The 18,655-nt window shown below is 42.5% G+C and overlaps 1 protein-coding gene and 2 long non-coding RNA genes across 3 annotated transcripts in view; 2 read left to right on the top strand and 1 right to left on the bottom strand.

The window, feature by feature from the left end:
- The window catches only part of LOC309362329, a 368,586-nt gene that overhangs the window by 139,173 nt on the left and 210,758 nt on the right, over positions 1 to 18,655 (top strand). The window lies entirely within an intron of this gene.
- ZDHHC15 (zDHHC palmitoyltransferase 15) overlaps positions 1 to 18,655 on the bottom strand; it is a 36,340-nt gene that overhangs the window by 8,863 nt on the left and 8,822 nt on the right. Inside the window, exons 2-9 of the mRNA XM_081897935.1 lie at positions 8,361 to 8,387; positions 7,936 to 8,030; positions 6,481 to 6,601; positions 4,444 to 4,513; positions 3,685 to 3,717; positions 2,533 to 2,653; positions 1,276 to 1,408; positions 120 to 246 (exon numbers count right to left, since the gene is read on the bottom strand). Of these exons, the coding sequence (XP_081754061.1) occupies positions 120 to 246; positions 1,276 to 1,408; positions 2,533 to 2,653; positions 3,685 to 3,717; positions 4,444 to 4,513; positions 6,481 to 6,601; positions 7,936 to 8,030; positions 8,361 to 8,387 (727 nt within the window). The remainder of the gene's footprint in view (positions 1 to 119; positions 247 to 1,275; positions 1,409 to 2,532; positions 2,654 to 3,684; positions 3,718 to 4,443; positions 4,514 to 6,480; positions 6,602 to 7,935; positions 8,031 to 8,360; positions 8,388 to 18,655) is intronic.
- On the top strand, positions 4,520 to 5,788 carry LOC309362348. The gene is made up of 2 exons (XR_014164934.1): positions 4,520 to 4,767; positions 5,141 to 5,788. It is a non-coding gene; the product is annotated as an uncharacterized lncRNA (long non-coding RNA).

Here is an 18,655-nt window from a genome sequence, read left to right as displayed (position 1 = left end):
GCTGCTGTCCCCTGCACCAAAGGAAAGTCGGACAGCCTCTCCTGTCTAGTTCTGTAGTTTACTGTAGAGATCTAGCACTCTACTACTCTTAGGCTGACAGCAGCTTCCTGTCTGCTTACCTGGATATCACAGGGAGGAACCAAAGTCTTTTTTTCTCTCCAAACACTTGTTGAAGATTTTTTTTAATGCCAAGATTAAATCCATTTTTATCAGGGCCAGTAGGAAACACAGGAGCTGAAAAGGCCTCTGCAGACAAAAATAAAATGTGATTTGTTTATTACCATACTCTCCTATACTGAACTTGATAGCTGAATGCCTATCGTTTTGGAAGTGAAAAGTGGCCACTGAAAAATAGTAGTGGTTTCTGCATACTCAGATGCACCAGGTGTGTCCCCTTGAGTGACAGATTATAGAGACGAGCAACTTTGGGATTATCCACCCCTTGAACCATTCCACCACAGCTTCTCAGCAGAATAACTTGAACCAAAGAACTTGTACAGTGGTGCCTCTCTAGACGAAAAGAATTCATTCCGCGATTCTCTTCGTCTAGCGGTTTTTTCATCTTGTGAAGCAAGCCCATTGACAGTTTAGCGGATTAGCGCTACAGCTGTCTAGCGGCTTCTAGCGATCAGCTGTTAAGCGGCTTATCAGCGGAACAGCTGATAAGCGGCTTAGCGGCTTAGGAAAAGGGCGAAAAAAGCGGAAAAAAACCCGCGGGGGGACGCAAGATTTTTTCGTCTTGCGAAGCAACCCCATAGGGAAATTCGTTTTGCAAAGTGCCTCCAAAACGGAAAACCCTTTCGTCTAGCGGGTTTTCCATCTTGCGAGGCGTTCGTCTTGCGGGGCACCACTGTACATAAGTTTTCTTATTTTCTCTTCCCCCTCACATCATTTTCCTTTTGTGTCATGCATTTTTAGACAGTAAAGCCTGGAGGCAGGTTCTATCACATCTGTAGGCAGGTTCTATCACATCTGCAAGCCACTCCAGTAGCCTTGAGTTAAAAAAAATCATGAAGAGCAGGATTACACTTAATAAAATAAAATAAAATAAAATAACAAACAAAGACTGGGTTTTCACTGTCACAAAGGTCCACTAATGAAGAGGTGAACAGAAGATAGACTGGGATCTACTGATAGATTTCTGGATGATCTGTAGTAGTTCAGCTACAGTTTCTGACTTGCTATTGTTTAAAAATAGCAACAACAACAAGGTTTGCCAACACCCTCTGCTCCTAACCAGAGAATTCTGCAGAGGAGCTGCAATAAATAACTTACCCAGCGTAGACCTGTTTTGGCTGACGAGCCAGCAATGGTAGCCAAAGAGGAAGAGGAGGCTAACAAAAAACATGATTGCCACAAAAAGGAGGAAAAGAATATGGAACTTGGCACGCCCATTGGTCAGCTCCTCCTGCAAAGGAAAGCAAAGGAAAGTGAGCAGATTCGCACATCTTTCCTACCAGTCTTGCAGTTCCGGCTGTGGAAGAATCATGGAGAGATGATGATAATACTATTCTTATTCTTCTTATGAAACAAACAGCAAAGAACAAGACTAAAATTGACCAGGCACTAAATTCAAAGCAATTAGAACCCCTACCAGCCCCAACAACCTCAGCCTGATCACCACAAAAATAATCAACCCAAAAATGGCCACAAAGCGCTACACACACATACAGCGCACATCAGCTGCTGCCAGTTAGAGCTGAGCTAGATGCACCAGTGGTCTGACTCAAGATAAGGAAGACAGCCTGTTATTGCAATGAGATATACAGTGGTGCCCCGCAAGACGAATGCCTCGCAAGACGGAAAACCCGCTAGACGAAAGGGTTTTCCGTTTTGGAGGCGCTTCGCAAAACGAATTTCCCTATGGGGTTGCTTCGCAAGACGAAAAAATATTGCGAGTCCCCACGGGTTTTTTCGCTCCCCCCCCTTTTCCTAAGCCGCTAAGCCGCTTAACAGCTGATCCGCTGATAAGCCGCTTAACAGCTGATCGCTAGAAGCCGTTAGACCGTTGTAGCGCTAATCCGCTAAGCTGTCAATGGGCTTGCTTCGCAAGACGAAAAAACCGCTAGACGAAGAGAATCGCGGAACGGATTCTTTTCGTCTTGCGAGGCACCACTGTATTCTCAGTTATTCTCCAATGAACGTAAAAAAGAATTTAAGAAAGAAAAACAAAATTACCAGGTCCAGGATATGACTTACATCCATAATCCACCCTTTATGTGAAAAGACCAGTAAATCTTTTGTCGGCTAGCAGATCTTACTTGTGCCTAATTAGAAGACCACTTGATTTGGGCTTCATATATTGGAGTCAGACCACTGAACACAGTGTTGTTTGCTCTAAAGGAAGAGGCTCTCTCCAGGGCTTTCAGAAAGTGGTTTTACCACCTGGAGATGCCAAGGATGGAACATGGATCCTTCTGCATGGAAACAAACGTGTGTTTCCAGCTGAGCTATGGTCACTGCTTTAATATTAGAACCCAGAGTGTCTTAAAAAAAACAATACATAGAAAGCAGTCAGGTTCAAAAACTTACAGTCCAATACTTGATGAAATACTTGAAGACTGTTGCAGCTATGTACAAGCAGTACAAAAGAGAATATGCTAAAAATAGCAGGAAGAATTTGTAGTTAGAAAATCCAATGCAGTTGTTTACCCTAGAGAGCAAAGGAGGGGGAAAAAAAGCCACGTTAAGCATAATGGGGCTGGGAGCAAAGTGAAAGCAGTTAAAAGCACTCTTATTTCCTTGATGGAGCATCACTGCAGAGTGCCATCAACCTTATGACCTGCTATAAGAAGGAACATAAGAAGAATCTGCTGGGTGAGGCCGATGGCCCTTCTAGGAAACCCACAAGCAGGACCAGAGCGCAAGAGCACTCTGTCCTCCTGTGGTTTCCAGCAACTGGTATTTTGGAAACACTGCTGCCTTCAGCTGTGGAGCCAGAGCATAGCCTCCTCCATGAATTTGTCTCATCCTCTTTTAAAGCCATTCAAGTTGGTGGTCATCACTGCCTTCTGGGGAAGTAAGTTCCACGTCAGCACTTGGGCATAATCTCAGTCTCATTTACTTTCATATTCCAACCTCATTTTTTCTACAGAAAACACAAGCCATCTATTTATTAAGGCTGAAAGTCCTAAGAAACAACACAACTTGATTTTTTCATTCCCAGGGTGCCACAGATACTCAATTCAAATTTGATTTAAAATGTGCTCCAGACTGGGGAGTGTTCAACCAAAAGATCCTGCTTTCCTATTAAAAAAACCCAAAAAACTGGGTTAGCAATTTCCCATAGTTAATAATACTAGGAAACCTTTTATCCTGGTGCACAGAAGACATGAATTTCCACTGAATAGTAATTTCAAATACTTTTCCCCACTGGCTGTCATATCCCACTATACTTGGTACAGGTGTCTATGGCATTTATGTATTCAGATAATAACAGTTGGTCATTTGAAGCACTAAGACACACAGGTAACACTTCGTCTTTGCTAGTCATTAGAACATCTGTCCTCAAAGGATCCCAGCTATTGCCAAAGGCTTTTCTACAGTAACCTGTGGTGCATCACAGATGTTTAGAACTAGAACAACCATTAGCCCCAGCATCCATGCTGACTGTGGCTGAAGAGAGTTGTAGTCCAAAACATCTGGAGGATATGAGAAAGATAGAATTCAAGGGGTGCCACTCACCATGGGCAATGATGATCCATTTTTAATACACACCTGTAAAAAGGAAAAAAAGATCAGGATACCATGAAGGGAAACACCAAAAGAACAAAAATAATACTATCTTTGGTTTTTTCGTGTTATATTTTTAAATTAAAAACTATACTGAGAATTTATAACTGCCTGTGTGTGGTTTTGTGCACTTCCTGGGGGGGCAGGGTTTAAACAAAAAACAAACTCTTTATAAAGACTTGAGGAATGAGGTTATCACCCCTCTCTCATCATCCATTCTGGGCCACCCAGTCACTGCCACAGTGTCCTTTCTCTTGGAAGATCAAGATTTATTTTATATACTGTAAATGACTTTTTATTTTCATTTTTTGTATATCGTATTGTTGTTTTATTGCTATGGCCGATGGCTGATGCAAATAAAGATTCACTCATTCATTCAAAAACAAACAGGTGTGGGTGCAGGGATATGCATGCTCTGTCAGTACTTAACTGGCAAAATAGACTCAACAAATTAGAAGGTGGGGACAAACACAAAAGGGAACACTTGCTGGTATCAACAGAAAAGACTGAAGTTCTTCCTCATACACAAATTCAAATATGTGTGAGTGTGGACTACTCTGGTCGAATGGGAGGAAAGTGGATTAATAGTAAAATGATGCCCAAATGTAGACAAGCACATGATTGCCCTATCTTTCTCCTTGAAGCATCAAGAGCTAGCTTTCTTCTTCACGAGTGGAGTTATAGTGATGTAAATCATTCTGGTAAACTTACATGGCACAAACCGAACAGTGATGGCAGCGGTCAGGTTTGATGAGCTGGCATCTATCACAGAATCGAATCGCTGCAAAGAAGCACACCCCATAACGCCTTCATTAGCCATGATGGGAGTGAGCAAATCTCACTCTCAATAGGCAGCTTTAAGCAAGACCATTTCCTCTGATAATACTGCCTGATTTTACAAGCTTGATTGATGCTTTGAAATGAATAAAATAAATGCTATTTGTTATTAATAGTCCTATGAAATTGGAAGCATGAATATGAAGACATTCAAGGCATTAACAGTAGCTTGAAAGATTTAAACACTTTAAGGTAAAGGTAAAGGTACCCCTGTCCGTACGGGCCAGTCTTGACAGACTCTAGGGTTGTGCGCTCATCTCACTCTAGAGGCCAGGAGCCAGCGCTGTCTGCAGACACTTCCGGGTCACGTGGCCAGCGTGGCAAGCTGCATCTGGCGAGCCAGCACAGCACACGGAACGCCGTTTACCTTCCCGCTGGTAAGCGGTCCCTATTTATCTACTTGCACCCGGGGGTGCTTTCGAACTGCTAGGTTGGCAGGCGCTGGGACCGAAAAACGGGAGCGCACCCCGCCATGGGGATTTGAACCGCCAACCATTCGATCGGCAAGTCCTAGGCGCTGAGGTTTTACCCACAGCGCCACCCGCGTCCCATTAAACACTTTAGTAAAGAGCAAACATTAGATACAAAATATGTTTGTGATGGGGCTTTGCATGTTTCACAAATGTAAACCACATTTGTCTTTAGACCCCCTGGTTGAACTAGACTTCATGAATGACTTCTTTTCACTTACTGCAAATCAAAGTCCTACTATTAAAAGCAACCAGTTCTGAGCTGGCAGTTCTTGTTAGCTTCTAGGATCAGAGAAGTATATAATTCTGATGTGAGAAGGCTAAAATTAGCCATGTATATGGCCGTGATGTCCCACACTGTGCTGGATCCAATTAATTTTTTCAAGTTTAACAGGAGCACTTGTCAACCTGGTGTCCTCCAGAAGTTTTAGAATACAACTCCCATCGGCCCCAGTCAGCATGGCCATACTGGCTGGTGTTGATGGGAGTTGTAGTCCAAAACATCTGGGGGTGACTATCTATGGAATCAAGCTGCTTCTTAAATGAGCATAATATGGATCCATTGTCTACTTGTGACCAGTGGTGGTTCGAATCCCCACTCGGTCATGAAGCTCACCGGGTGCACCTTAGGCTAGTAACGACGTCTCAGCCTACCTCACATGTGACAATAAAATAGAGAGGGGGAGAAATGTGTATGCCACATTGTGCTCCTTGGAGGAAAGAGCTGGGATATATATATATATATATATTTGCTTTCGTAGATTTTCACGGGTACAGGAATGCAGGTTTTGGTGTCCTCGGGTGTCTTCCCGTGTAAAAGTTGGGGTGTCTAGGCGACGTTTCGACGAGGTCTCACTCGTCATCTTCAGGCTGGTGCTTTCGGCTTCTTGTTACTGGAACAAGAAGCCGAAAGCACCAGCCTGAAGATGACGAGTGAGACCTCGTCGAAACGTCGCCTAGACACCCCAACTTTTACACGGGAAGACACCCGAGGACACCAAAACCTGCATATATATATATATATATATATATATATATATATATATATATATGTATGTATATATACAAAACCATGGGACCTTCCTGAAGGAAGTGAAGTGCATACTCTACCAATGGACTACTGATGTTTTAAGAGCACAATTCAGGTCTGAAATCCAGTTAGATCTCTGAATGTATACAGCAGCTGGAGACTGAGGCAGCATATGGTCACAAAGCATTGAGCCACTTTCTTACAAATCAAGAACATCTTTAAGGGATTTCCTCTCTACTACAAAGACTGACAGAGAAAGTTAAAAGGAAATCCTTTTAAACTAATATGATTCCCTCCGCATTAAGGTTCTTAAAGTCAAAAGGGCAAGGACATGTTTCATGAGGCGGGTTGCTGGTGTGTGCCGCTTAGAGTGATGAGGTGGACATTTCAAAGGCTGTCTGTGCAGCTGACCTCCATTCCCTGCTCTTGTGTACACGGGCAATTTCCGTGCCATTTCAGCAAGGATCTGCCTCTGTCCCTCTGGTCTCTCTTCGTTCTCATAGCGCTCCTTGTCAGCATAAGACATGTGGAACTGGAAGAAGAAGAAGAGGATTTTATTTATTTAAGACATTTATATACCACTTAGTCACTTGCATTTCTAAGTGGTAAACAAGAGACAAAGCCCCAAAACAGATTGCATAAAATATGGGAAGGTGCTGAATTGAACACCTTGACTGGGCTTGCACAATTGCTACATCTAAAGCGCTACAGAGTTGAGTGACTTTATCCCCAAAATACAGTGCAACACACTCACAGCATGCTACCAAGTGCTTCGGGGGTGGTGTGTGTGTGTGTGTGTGTGGTGTCATTCAGCACTTCTGGTACAGTTAGCCTTGGGGCCACCTGAAATAACTGCTGGACAGTTCACTGAGAAGGTGATGCCGGCAGCAAAGTAGTTCTTCTCCACTGCTTTCAGCACCAGTTCTCAGGCAGAGTTGTATGAACAAGTAAGCGTTTCGTCATCTTTGGAGCAAGTTTTCCGCCATCTGCCACAACTCAGTAAACCATGATGCAGTGCGGGCCTTGCAGCATTGGAGTGATGGTATTGACGGACCAAGGCCTTGACAGGGTCACTGGCTCTGTCCACAGGGAAATCCCCCAGAACAGCCAGGAACCTATCTGGCTCCATTAGTCTTTGGAGACAGACCATCCAGAGTCGTCCCCAACCACTAATGGTTTGGCTGTTGTCAGAAGTCTAAACTTTGCCAGGAAGTAGTCAGACTGTGACAACAGGGTTATGGCCACCCCTCTCTCCACTAAGGACAAAGACTAAACAAAGGGTATGCCATGTATCTAGCACACTTACATGGTCACCATGGAGTCCACACAGGTTTCAACCAACTTGTTATAATAACACAACTATAACTAACTTTATGGAGGCATGCTACTATAATATACAGTCATACCTCGGGTTGAAGTTGCTTCAGGTTGAGCATTTTTGGGTTGTGCTCCGCGGCGACCCGGAAGTAACGGAACGTGTTACTTCCGGGTTTCGCCGCTCATGCATGCACATTCTGCTCTGGATGCGAATGTGGCTCTGGAACGGATACCTTTCGCATCCAGAGGTACCACTGTAGTTAGTTATGTGATAGTAACGTAAGTTACTACAGACAGCCCCTGACAAAGAGTCATTTGACCAAATCACATTGGGATGATTACAATTCGTATCATGCTGCATCTCTCTCCCCCACTGTCACACCCCCACCCACTGTTGATCTGTTTGCTCTCAGGCTACTGTGGGGGAAGCAGGTGGCTCTGGCCAAGGGTGTTGCCTGAGCTTGGCTAGACATTCTTAAGGCAGCAGAACTAACTCTTGATTCAACTGTTTCCTTTGCTGCTCCAGAGTATCCCAGCTTTTTTTTTTACCTTTTTGTCCGGTTGCTGTGGAAGAGTAAATATAGACTTCCAATACGTCCATATGAAGAACAGGAAGATCACATGGAATATGGTGAGGTAGGCCACTAAAGGAGAAAAAGAGCAATCAGGAAGACATAGAGGGGCACTGATTCCCCCCATCCTCTTTGTTTTAATGCTTGGCTTCCAAGACAGTCTAGTCTTCAGGGAGATGAATAAATGAAAAAGCATGAACTCTCCCTCACGTTAGGTGATTGACAGGGAAATATTTATCTGTTCTACAAGAAAGCAAGAAATACCTAGTGGAGAAATTGGCCTGTGCAAATGACAAAGGACGCTAAAGGCCAAAGTACACATGATGGTGTTAAACAACACGGCTTAACGCTGCATGAAGCTTCCTTCACCCCTCAACTGAAAATGCATAAACAGCCACATACCTTTTTCTATGGAACTGGTCACAGTCACTGAAAGAGAAGAGGAAGACGGAAATGATATACAATGAAATGAAAAAGATGTTTAAGGTAACTTTTGTTTTAAAAAAAACCAGAAGCTTTTCTTTTAGGAATTAAAGGATTGGAGTTACCTAAACAATATAAATATTTATTTATGTATGCAACCACTGCTGTAAGAATGGTATTTGCCCAAAGATGGAAGGAGGAAGATGTCCCATCAAAAGCAGAATGGCTACAGAAACTAACGGAATATTAGGAAATGGTGAAACTTACTGGAAGAATAAGAAATCAAGATAACAAAGTCTTGAAGGGGGAATGGAAATCATTTATTGAATATTTACAAACTCATCATAAACAAATTAAGACATTAGCAGGATTAATGTAAAAATGTGCAGCACTGAAAACATACATGAAATGGATGGAAATAAAATACAACATAGATTTATATTGGGATGTGCAGGAAAATAAATATAAGGAACCACCAGAAAGAAGGGGAGGGAAGTCAAAATATGATATGTAAAGATAATCCTGTTTGAAATGCTTATTTGTCATAAATGAAAATTATAAATAAATAAATAAATAAATAAATAAATAAATATCACCTCTAGTGCAGGGAATAGACTTTGTTTTATTCTATTCTCTGTAAAGCTTTTCATTACAGTGGTACCTTGGGTTACATATGCTTCAGGTTAAAGACTCCGCCAACCCAGAAATAGTAACCCGAGGTACCACTGTATTTCATTTTATAATGTATATAAAACAGAGAGAACAATTATAACAAGGGAATGTACATAGTGGCGTTCATGCAAACCTGTACCACAATAATTAACATTAACATAACGTAACGTAAAAAAAAAGAAAGAGAAGAGAAAGACGTGTTTTACACAATATGCAAAACATCCTGAGGTAGTTCCTAACATTTCATGCACCTTTTAGAAATCCCATACATAATGGGGATTATAATTATTCTCCATGAATGAGAAGTCCTGTGCTGCTTAGGATGCTAAATTATATTTTATATATCTAGCCTTTCCGCTCTTAAATAGTAGGTATCTAACCAAGAAATCCTGCCAACAAAGGTCCGTATAGTTAAAGCCATGGTTTTCCCAGTAGTGATGTATGGAAGTGAGAGCTGGACCATAAAGAAGGCTGATCGCCGAAGAATTGATGCTTTTGAATTATGGTGCTGGAGGAGACTCTTGAGAGTCCCATGGACTGCAAGGAGATCAAACGCATCCATTCTTAAGGTAATCAGCCCTGAGTGCTCACTGGAAGGACAGACCCTGAAGCTGAGGCTCCAGTACTTTGGCCACCTTATGAGAAGAGAAGACTCCCTGGAAAAGACCCTGGTGTTGGGAAAGATGGAGGGCACAAGGAGAAGAGGATGACAGAGGACGAGATGGTTGGACAGTGTTCTCGAAGCTACAAACATGAGTCTGACCAAACTGCAGGAGGCAGTGGAAGACAGGAGTGCCTGGCATGCTCTGGTCCATGGGGTCACGAAGAGTCGGACATGACTAAACAACAACAATCAATAAATCTTTGCATGCCTCACAGTGTTTGAACCGATCTCCTTTGTTTAATTGCTTCTGAATATATTCTTCTATATCTACCCTTTATTCTGGGCATTTGACACTCAAGAGGCATCTTTTTAGGCACCACCTTATTTTGTGATTGTAAGTTGTTTTAAACTGATTTTAATATTGTGTTTTAATGTTGTAACCCGCCCTGGGACTTTGGGGTGAAGGTTAGCTAATAAATAATATATACACACATATATACATATAATAGGCTCAGGCTGAATGTGGCTGAAAGCTTATGCCCATGATGTCCTAATGCATTTATGTCCTAATGCACTTGTTAATCTATAAGGCACCACAAGATTCTAGTTAATTTTTGCTACAAGAGACAAACACTGTTACCCTTCAGGAAATTAAAATACTGTTAAATCCAAGGGTTGTAATTCACTGAGGATTACCCAGCTTGAACCCTCCATTTATAATTATCCCCAAAGCTCCCATGACTTCTCAAAAAACTGCCTCCCCCCTGAGATAAACTTACATGAAGTAGTGTTGACATTTGCTAGCTGAATGGTAATAAAGTTGACCTTATCGTGATGCCATGTTTCCTCAAATGAACAAAATAGGAATTAATCTTTGGCTATTTCCAAATGCAGCGACTACAGTCCAGTCCTATTTCTTACCACTAAATAGAAATTATGTTTTGAAAGAAGTCAGTTCCTGCCTGACTGTGTGAATGATGAGCTAATAAATATCCGCGGAAGGATGAAAGGGTATGTGATAGTAGATGAACATGATCTACTTCATTTTTAACATCAGTTCCACTTTAACACCAGACCACATTCACCAAGGTCAAAAGATCTCACCCCTAAGCCCTTAATCTTGATCCCTACGCTCCCAATTTTAATCAATAAGGTTCAAATGAATCGGACAGAGCTGTGAGAGCAGCTCTGCTGCCACTATGGCTTAAACTATGGAACAGCCTAATGTAGTGCTTCTATTTGCAAGGGATTGTATGTGCTCCATCTAGGGCTCCACCAGGCCTGTGGTTAGACTTATGGAAAAACCTTCTGCCTGGGACTGAGAGTGAAGAAGTTCCTCCCTGGTGCATAGTTAAACTATGGAACTTGTGCACACAGGAGTCAGTGATGGTCATAAACTTGGATGGATTTAAAAGAGGATTAGACAAATTCATGGAGCTATCAATGGCTACCAGTCACGATGGCTATGTACTGCCTCCACAGTTGGGAGTCAGTAATGCTTCTGAATGCCAGTTGCTGAAAACTACAGGAGGGGAGAGTCCTCTTGTACTCATGTTCTGCTTGCTGGTTTCCTACAGGCATCTGGTTGGCCACTGTAAGAACAGGATGCTAGACTAGATGGGCCAATCTAGCAGGCTCTTTTATGTTCTTGAGGATGCTGCCAACTGGGAGGGGCGAGGGTGCAATGAGATTAAGGGCCACTATCTGAACGATAATCTTGGTGACTTGATTGCCCTTTTTACCCATTGCGGTCTTTTTTTATTTGTATATATATTATTTGTATATATTGCTTGTTTTATGTTGCTATGGCCGTTGGCTAACGTGAATAAAGTTTATCTATCATCTATCTATCAACTGAGAGGGGGCTGCTGTTCAGCAACATCTTCTGATTAATTCTTTTGAATTTTGTGAGTTGGTATTGGTGTCAATACAACCATTAATTGCTTACTGAATTGTTTATTTTTACTTTACTTATATGCTATTGTGATTGCTGATTATACTAATGAAAATGTTATTTGCTCATTTTAATGCTTTATTATTTTGCACTCAACGTTGCTGTTGGCAAAACAGCATACAAATATCACATAAACTCAAAATAATAAAAAAACCAACCAAATGACCAAATGGTTGCCAATACTACTCTCAAAAACTTGCTGGTGATGGAAAGATTCACCACCCAGCCAAATCACACTCATATTTATCTAGATGATATTGTTCCACATAGAGGTGAAAGCAAAGACAACAGCAGCTGTTAACACAAGCACATTTGATTTGTTTCAAGAGTACTTATTTCCAAGTAAGTATGTCAGGAAAGGAAGCTTAGGTAGAACGGTGAAATTGCACCCCATCCAGTTTATCAAGTTTCAGGTGCTGCACCACAAAAAACACTCCAGTAAAACCTGCCTTTATAATCCCATTCTTGCAAAAATAATGCTTGAACTGAGGGGGGGGGGATTTACTGTGACAGGTGAACCAGTGATGGTTCTCACTTCTTTCTGAATTGGAGGGTTGCAAATAAGGATGTGGATTAAACCCTTTACAGTGCTTTTTCCGGGGGTACTCAAGGGTACACAGTACCAACATCTCCCCCGTGCCCCCCCATGTTTAAAGAGTGGCACTTACTGTAACAACTTCATGGTGAGTTCTGGCACATTTTTCTCTTTTTTTCTTTTTAAGGAAGCACTGCCCTTACCTACACCTATCATTTGTTGATTTATTTTTTTAAAAATCACGCTACATATGTTAATTGGGAAAGAGGGTGAAATGGTTGCTCTCAAATTGGTTTACAAATGCCAGAATATATGTGTCAGAATACAGTGGTACCTCGCAAGACGAATGCCTCGTAAGACAAAATACTCGCAAGACGAAAGAGTTTTTCGTTTTTTTAGTTGCTTCGCAAGACGAATTTCCCTATGGGCTTGCTTTGCAAGACATAAACGTCTTGTGAGTTTGTTTCCTTTTTCTTAAAACCGTTAATACCCAGGGAATCTGCGCTTCGCAAGAGGAAAAAACTCATAGAACAAAAAAACTCGCAGAACGAATTAATTTCGTCTTGCGAGGTACCACTGTATGTATGCTTTTGATGACTGTTTTCTTGTGTAGTGATCACCATATGTGGCTTTTTTGCTTTTCACTTCCTTCTGACTTCATTTCCTTCTAATTCCACCCCCACATGTATATATATATATTGTTATAGTTTGGGGGGAGGGTCAGTATGGGTGATACCCATTGGTTCCTTCAAAACCTGTGTTGCTGTGTAGGTGACGGCAGACTCTACAGTGGTACCTCAGGTTTCGAACGTAATCCATTCCGAAGACCGTTCGACTTCTGAAACATTCAAAAACCGAGGTGCAAAGGGCTGGCTGCAAAGTCAATGCAGAAAATTGAAATAAAGCTCAGCAGAAGCCGTTCGACTTCCAAGGCACATTTGAAAACAGAAGCATTTACTTTTGGGTTTTTGGTGTTGGAAACTGAAACGTTTGACTTCCAAGATGTTCAAAAACCAAGGTACCACTGTATGAGCAGAAACCAGCCAAATCTTTCAGCCAGTTATGTATTGGCATTTACATTAGGAAGAGGCCGCCACATTGTCACAGAGACAAATGAGGCTAACCCCCCATACATAGTTGGAAGCAGCATCACTTTGTAAAGTGGAAGAACAAGAGGTTTTGAAGGTAAGATCTAGCTGATTCTAACAAGCTGGACACAGAGAGACATATCTGCTTTGTGCTGGATCCAAATTATGAGCTTGAGAATCTGCCTGGGACCAGAATGGGGAAGCAAGATCTGTTGGGCTGTTAATGCTGTGAGCCCTTCCATCCTATGTGCAGGTGGCATGTATGGGTAAATAAAACCATATACAGTGGTACCTCTAGATGTGAACAGGATCCATTCTGGAGCCCCGTTCGCATCTAGAAGCAAACGTAACCAGTGATGGCATGTCTGCGCACGTCGCTTCTCGCCGCTTCTGCGCATGACGCCATTTTGAGCATCTGCGCATGCGCAAGTGGCGAAACCCAGAAGTAACACGCTCCATTACTTCCGGGTTGCTGCGGAGTGCAACTTGAATGCGCTCATCCCGAAGCACATTCAACCCGAGGTATGACTGTATTCTAAAGACATCACCATCTCCATTGACTCATTCCAAGGAAACCAGTTAGTGCTGGGTTAGTGCTGGAATCCCATGAGTCTCTCACCTCTTGGAAATCTGGATTCATGCAAAAATACATAACTGCAATTCAGGATAATACTTCATGCATATGATGAGGGGGACTAAAGCTCACTAACTCTTATGCTACCATAATTCTTTTAGGTGTCACGAGATTCTTTGCTGAGCCACCTGTCCGTATGTGTGTCTTCTCCCATTCAAATCACATACTCCCGCTACCACTATAACCACTCACCAGGAAATGAGGATCCCACATACAGTCCCAGACATGTATTCCTGCCCTCAGAGCCATACACACAACTGCTGGTTTTGTTTTCCTTCCACAACTGCCCCGAACTGTGAACAATGAGGCAATATTCATCTACCACAGGTCAACTTAAGAGCATAAAAAAAGCCTACAGGATCAAGCCAATAGCCCATCTAGCCCAGTCCAGTCTCACAGTGACCACTCAAATGCCTGTGGGAAACTGCCTCTTGTGAGAGCGAGTTCTAAAGTTTAACTATGTGTTGTGTGAAGAAGTTCTTCATTTTATCTGTCCTGAATCTCCAAACCCTCAGCTTCATTGGATGTCCATGACTTCTAGTTTTAAACTTATACTCTTAAGACTTTGCTATTAGCAAGGGAGGTACTTTTCTGTGATTGCATAGACACACAGATAAAGAATTTGGAACTATCACAGAATCTGGCATGGATGTTATACTGTGCTTCAAGGATGTTCTCATGCCATGTTATAATATATGCATATACATGTCTGAAGGAGATCTCAATAAAGGAGATCTCAATGGAAGTGTGCACATCCTTCTTTTCAGGTTATAGCTGCACACATCTTTTGCTCCTAGGGTTGCTTTCATAACTGAAGCACAGTAAACAGTACTGCGTACGAACTTTACCTTTAAAGCACATTCATTCTTTCCCTGAAATAATTCTAGGCCCTGTTGGTCAGAGTTACACTTCTCAGAAGCTCTTAATGAAAGATGGCAGGATTCAATAAAAGATGCTGCAAGGGTCAGGCAGGAAGTCAGGCAGGTTATATGTCATTTTAAAATGCCATTCCTGATGGCTTTTCAAGCTTATGTTGTCAAGTGGGGTTCCTGGCGGAGAGGGCTTTTTTGCACCCTGTTGAGCTGCTGGAGGAGAGGGATCTGGCGGCTCAGTTCAGAAAAGGCAACTAATGGTGGGGAGGGGAGGGGAGGGCACAGAAAATGGTGCATGGTATGGAGAAAGTAGAGAGGAAAAAGCTTTTGTCCTTCTTGCATTACACTAGAATAAAGGGTCATTCAACAAAGCTGAATTTGGGAAGATTAAAGAGAGACTAAAAGGAAGGACTTCTTCACATAGTGTATACTTAAACTGTGGAACTCACTATCATAGGGCATAGTGATGGACAGCAACTTAGATGACTTTAAGAGTGGGTTGGACAGGTTCATGGGGAATGAGGCTATCAGTGGGTGATAGTTGTGAGGGCTGTGTAATGTCTTTAGTATTGGAGGTAATATCAGTTCCTGGGAACTGAAAGTGGAGAGAGTTGTGCTAAGGTCCCTCTTACAGGATTCTCAGGTAACCTGATTGGCTACCACAAGAACGGCATCCTGGATTAGATGGGCCTTTGGTCTGATCCAGGAGAGCTCTTCTGATGTCCTTATGCTCAGGTACTTGCACATGTCTCTTGCTCCATATGGAAAACATCACTCTTTTACATTATCTCTGTATAAACATTGCTGGCAGCTAGATTAAATGGATGTTCCTGTCTCTAGGCAAACCTGAATTATTTCTGCGTAAGCCTGAGCCCTGCCATAAAATGGGTGTGAGGAGGAAGTGCTGTGTTCCTACGATCCAAAACCTGTTTTAGTTCACACTGTTTCCTCGTTTTTCTTTTTTCTTAAAAAACAAAAAACAAGAACAGATGCAGAACTATGTTTCCAAGCTGTTTTAATTCTGGCCACTCTCAGGGTGTGCTGTAGGAAAGCTTTGTCCTTCCTTTGAGAAATCTGGGCAGCTGAGGCAGCTCCTGCCTTACTAGAGGGCTGATTAGAGTCTTCCTGAGCCTCATGCTGACTTTCCCAGCAGGACCTCACTTGGCGCCATCAACCCCAAAAGTCGGCTTGAGTGAAAATGCTTGTTCTTTCCCCTTCTTCCTGACATGGCATAATACTCCAGCCGGCAACACATCTGCCCGCTCTCATTCTCATGCTGTGGCAGCATCCGCAAGCTGGCCGCTCGAACAAAGCCCCTCTGGAGCCTGGATTTTTATCCAAATTCTCCAGCAGGGGTTGCAATATTAATGTGATGCTATATTCCCCCTGGAATAGAGAGCATCGATGCCACATTGATTTCCAGCTCCTGTCTGTCTACTAGGGAGCGGAAGACAAAGGGGGATGAGTCAGAGAGGACCCTACACTGTTGACATGTCTGAAACTGATCACACGCTGCTGCGGCAGGAGAAGAGCCAAGATCATCCTGGTCCGTTCAGTCAATTCAGGCAATTTAATTAAAATAATTTACCCTAATCTAGAGAAATGTGTGACATTTAGAGCAAACTAAATTGTACAAAAACTGGGGATGTGGGAGGCAGAGGAATCAATTGCTATAAATACTTTACATTGTACAGATGTGTATGTTTTAAGATGTGTCTTTAAACATCTGGCAGGCCTCTGCATGCAGCCTGTTTGCTTTTCACACTGGGTGCAGCTACTCAGGATTTATTTACTTACAGTACAAATGAACTCTCTGAATAACCTCACCTCACTGGCCGAATAATCAACCCTGTACTACAGAAGAAGCTGTATTCTGCTCCCATCTGCAAGGAGAAAATAACCAAATCCTTGTTTTAATCAGTTGCATGTGTCTTTCTCCACAGGAAATTTCACGTTCTCATCTTCTACTTAGATTCATTTATGTTTTTTTTAGAGGGGAGGAAGTAGGCTGCATGTGAGACCCACTAAGCATGGGTCACTAAAGGAACAAAGGAAGTGGCTCTGTGCCAGAGAACAAATGGGTGGGCCTCCCACCTTCAACTGCCTATCAGTTAGAAAGACAAAAGGCCACAGTTGAGAGTTGAGTGATGTGAGCTAGAAGCTGGATGCAAAAGCTGCAGGCTGGAAAGGCAGAGAAAGAGAGTGCCAAGTCTGATTTCTGTTGGAATCCCAAGGCTGTGGCTATGGGAGAAGAAGTATCTTCTTGGGGTGTTAATGCTGCAAACTCTTCCATTGTAGGCTCAAGTTGTATGTATGTGTATATAAACCACATATCATAAAGACACCAGAATCCACTGTGTCTTATTTCCAAAGGAAACATGAATTCTGGGTAAGTGTTTGGAACCCCTGAAATCTTGCACCACTTAGAGATTGGGGTGGCATGCAACACTGGTGTCAATAGTGGGGTTCATGTTTCCTGGAAGAGGTCCCATGAGCAAGGTGTGTCTAAGTGGAAATGGAGGAACAGCAACATTCTTGCAGCAGTTCAGGTTGATGCTCAAGCACCACCAGCAGCAGCTACTGGAGGAGCAAGGTCAGCTGTTTGACAATATGCTCCAGTAGCAATGCCAGTAACAGATGGAGCAGCAGAACCTTATGAACTGCACCTAAGGGTACTAAAGGAGTCTGCAGATGTTATCTCAGAGCCTCTGTCTATAATTTTTGAGAATTCATGGAGAAAAAGTGAGGTCCCTGCAGATTGGAAGTGGGCAAATATTGTCTACATCTTCAAAAAAGGAAACAAGATGACCCAGGAAATGATCAACCGATCAGCTTAAGATTGATACCAGGAAAGCTCCTAGTATAGATAATTAAACAATTGGTCTGTGAGCATTTAGAAAAAGATGCTGTGATTACTAAGCTCAAGCATGGGTTTCTTATCAACAAGTTATGCCAGACCAATCTCATCTCTTTTTTCTTTTGACAGAGTTACAAACTTGGTGGATCAGGGGAATGCTGTGAACATAGTGTATCCTGATTTCTGTAAGGCTTTTAAAAAGTCCCCCATGATATTCTTCCATAAAACTTGGAACTGACAAACTGTGAACTGAATGAGATAACATAGGTGGATTTGTAGCTGGTTAACTGACCAAACCCAAAGTGTGCTAGTGCTCACTAGTGGTTCCTTCTCATCCTGGGGAAAAAGCGACAAGCGGGGTGCTGCTGGGTTCTGTCCTGGGCCCATTGTTGTTCAACATATTTATAAATGACTTGGATGAAGGTATTGAGAGAACGCTAATCAAATCTGCAGGTGACACCAAACTGGGAGGGGTAGATAATGATGCAGAACACAGAATCGGGATTCCATATGACCGTTACAGATTAGAGAACTGGGTCCAAAATAACATTATGAATTTAAATAGGAACTTATGTCAGGTTCTACACATAGGCAGGAAGAAGCAGTTGCACAAATATAAAATGGGTGACACCTGGCTTGCCAGTAGTATATGTGAAAAGCTTCTTGGGGTCTTAGTAGACCACAAGCTTAATGTATGGGACAGCTGCATATTACTGCATTGCAGGGGGTTGGACTAGATGATCCTCTGGGTCCCTTCCAACTCTACGATTCTATGATTCTGTGATTCTATGAGTCAACAGTGTGATGCAGCAGCAAAAAAAGCTAATGCTATTTTAGGCTGCATCAACAGAAGTATAGTGTCCTGATCAAGAAAACAGTACCACTCTCTTATGACTTGGTCAGACCACGCCTGGAGTCCTGGGTCCAGTTCTGGGCACCATCATTTAAGAAGGATATTGGCAAGATGGAATGTGTGCAGAGCAGGATGACCTGGATTATCAAGGGTCTGGAAATGAAGCCTTATGAGGAACATTTGAGGGAAATGGGTATGTTTAGCC

This window comes from Podarcis melisellensis (genome assembly GCF_964234715.1).
Source record: "Podarcis melisellensis genome assembly, chromosome: Z".
NCBI classification, from domain to species: Eukaryota; Metazoa; Chordata; class Lepidosauria; order Squamata; family Lacertidae; genus Podarcis; species Podarcis melisellensis.
The sequence above is the reverse complement of the archived record's forward strand: the minus strand, read 5'-3'. Positions and strand labels throughout refer to the sequence as shown.